The sequence below is a fragment of the Cottoperca gobio genome, chromosome 4, assembly GCF_900634415.1.
Source record: "Cottoperca gobio chromosome 4, fCotGob3.1, whole genome shotgun sequence".
NCBI classification, from domain to species: Eukaryota; Metazoa; Chordata; class Actinopteri; order Perciformes; family Bovichtidae; genus Cottoperca; species Cottoperca gobio.
In genome coordinates, this window is record NC_041358.1 from 26495661 (window position 1) to 26497952 (window position 2292).

General features: G+C 36.9%; 1 protein-coding gene across 5 annotated transcripts in view; it reads right to left on the reverse strand.

Moving 5' to 3' along the window:
* osbpl9 (oxysterol binding protein-like 9) overlaps nt 1-1406 on the reverse strand; it is a 32548-nt gene extending 31142 nt beyond the window's left edge. For 3 of the 5 annotated variants that reach the window (XM_029429055.1, XM_029429052.1, XM_029429050.1), the window contains exon 1: nt 1250-1405. In XM_029429055.1, coding sequence (XP_029284915.1) covers nt 1250-1360 — 111 coding nt within the window. In that variant the 5' untranslated portion in view covers nt 1361-1405. Of the gene's footprint in view, nt 1-561; nt 659-1249 lie in introns of those variants that run through there. The other 2 variants (XM_029429051.1, XM_029429054.1) reach the window with 2 other exon arrangements.
* Between the last annotated feature and the right edge of the window lie 886 nt (nt 1407-2292).

The window sequence follows — 2292 nt, forward strand, 5'->3', positions numbered from 1 at the left end:
ATCAAAAGTCAAGTCAATAATCAACTTAGCGCTACGAGACTCTTACTTTGAATATTTAGAAAGAAGATTACACGTTCAGCACATGTGTCAATGCTCGTTTTCATTTACATGACAGAACCACATTCATGTGCCGCATTACCAGGTATGAAGCGGATGATATTAAAAGAAACAGGACTGGAGCCAGACTTGTTCACACCTCTGGATCAGTGGGGGGGCTTTGAAATGTACAGTAACTGCAGGTTTATTCTCACACCTCAGCAAGCAGCAGATCCCAGTGATTACAGTCCTGCATCTAAAGAAACCCATCAGTCAGAGCTCCGGCTCTTGGTATGCATGCTTACATTATTACATATTAAAAGGGGGGGGCCAGTGTGGCTGCAGCTTTTAATCAAATCAAGAACACACCAGATTTAACTAACCAACTGTTTGTAGACTGAGATCAGCTGATTAAATCAGTCAGCCTAGTGTGTGGAGAGTCTGAACTTGCCTGTATTGGTGAAGTAATGTGACTGAAATGCTAATTGTTAGTGACCTTATCAGTGAGGATTAGTCTGACCTTACCTGTGTGTTGAACTGTTCCTTAAAAGCTGGTTCATGAGGAAAGGATTTGTGTTATTGTAAGAGTTTGAGTTGAGCTACCCTACAAGTAAATAAGATAACAAATAATGCTTTGACGACTCAACTTGCTGGGAGAAGCAGACAGCTCTTAACTTGTTTCACAAACACTTTCAGTTTCTGATCTGCTTCACTCTCGACATTACTAATCAGAGTACAATGAATTCATTGACGTTGGATTTAACAAAAACATATAACTAGCAGCCACTGTCTCCTCGCGCAGTGACTTGTTAGCTATTTAGCTAGCAAACCAGCGAGTGTCGGCACTCGTATTTAACTACCAGAGACGAATATCGTCTCGCCAACATACATTATTATGTTTCTTTCTCACCTAACTCTGTTAAATATTCACAATAATGTTTCGCCGAGTTGGTGTATTTTAGCTTTCCTAGCTAGCTACATTAGCGGAAGTGGGGAGGAAATACTGCCATTCCATTGGTCAGTTGGTCTTCGAGGAGCGTTTCTATTGGCCTACACAGGCTTCCGTCATCGCAGAGCCTCGCCTCTCGGTGCCAGCTGAGACTCCTGACAAACACAAGGCCCTTATCCCACTTGTGTTTGACAATCAGCGACAACTTCTACAATATCACGTCTTCATCACTTCCGCATTTACAAACCGTGGACATGAACGTACCGTGTAGTATGACAGTAAGCCGGCGTTGTAGTCCAAAACGAACCAGCGGTACTGCCAACCTTTCATAACGTTGGTCCACTTGCTAAGCGGTCCCTCCATGATGGACGCCATCTTTACAATAGGCTACAGCTGGGGAGGAGTCGGATAAGGTGTGGGTGTCACCGGCGGGATGCTGCTGAGGAAGATGATGGTGAAGGTGCTTGAACAATTAACATTCAATTCATGGTTAACTTATTGATTATGTAAGGTGGATTTTACCTACATTTTCTTGCATTGAGAACTTTTATTTTTAATACTTTAAGCACATTTTCCTGATTATACTTACATACTTTTATTCTTTATTACTCTTTTTTTAAGTTACCCCAAATGTATTAATATTTTATGCAGGTTTCAAGAATATATTAAAACTATCAAAATCTAAAAAGACCTAATACAATGTAATTGTCTAAAGAGAATACACAATAATCTTTTTTTTTAAACTGCATTCAAAATCTTACGAAAGTAAAAGTGCAAATGTATTATCAACAAAATGCACATGCACACTAAATATATACTGTTGGGTGGTTTAATCTATAATAATACATCTTATTTTACTGTTAACTGATCATGTTTCGCATGAAAATGTTACTTAAGTAAAAGTATAATCAAGAAAAATATACAAAAGTTTTACAAGTAAAAGTAATAAATGCAGAAAAATCTAAATAAATAAAACAAACCCAAACATATCAAAATTATTCAAAAATAATGACTTAATAATTATCAAAATAGTTGCCAATTAATTCTTTGTCAAGTGTTTAATCAATCATCTTAGCTCTACTTGTATAAACTGTTTGGAAGTTTAATTTATAACAAAACATTCTTATGTTTTTTTATGCAAAAGTCTAACATTGTAAAGTAATTTAAGCTTTCAGATGAAATGTCTTTAAATGTTCATACATTTAAAGACATGTTAGCGGTGTGCTTACCGAAGAGGCTAATATACATTTGCTCTCTAATTGTTTGAAACTGATTAAAGTGTTTGGAGGCAGATGAACAAACAAAAA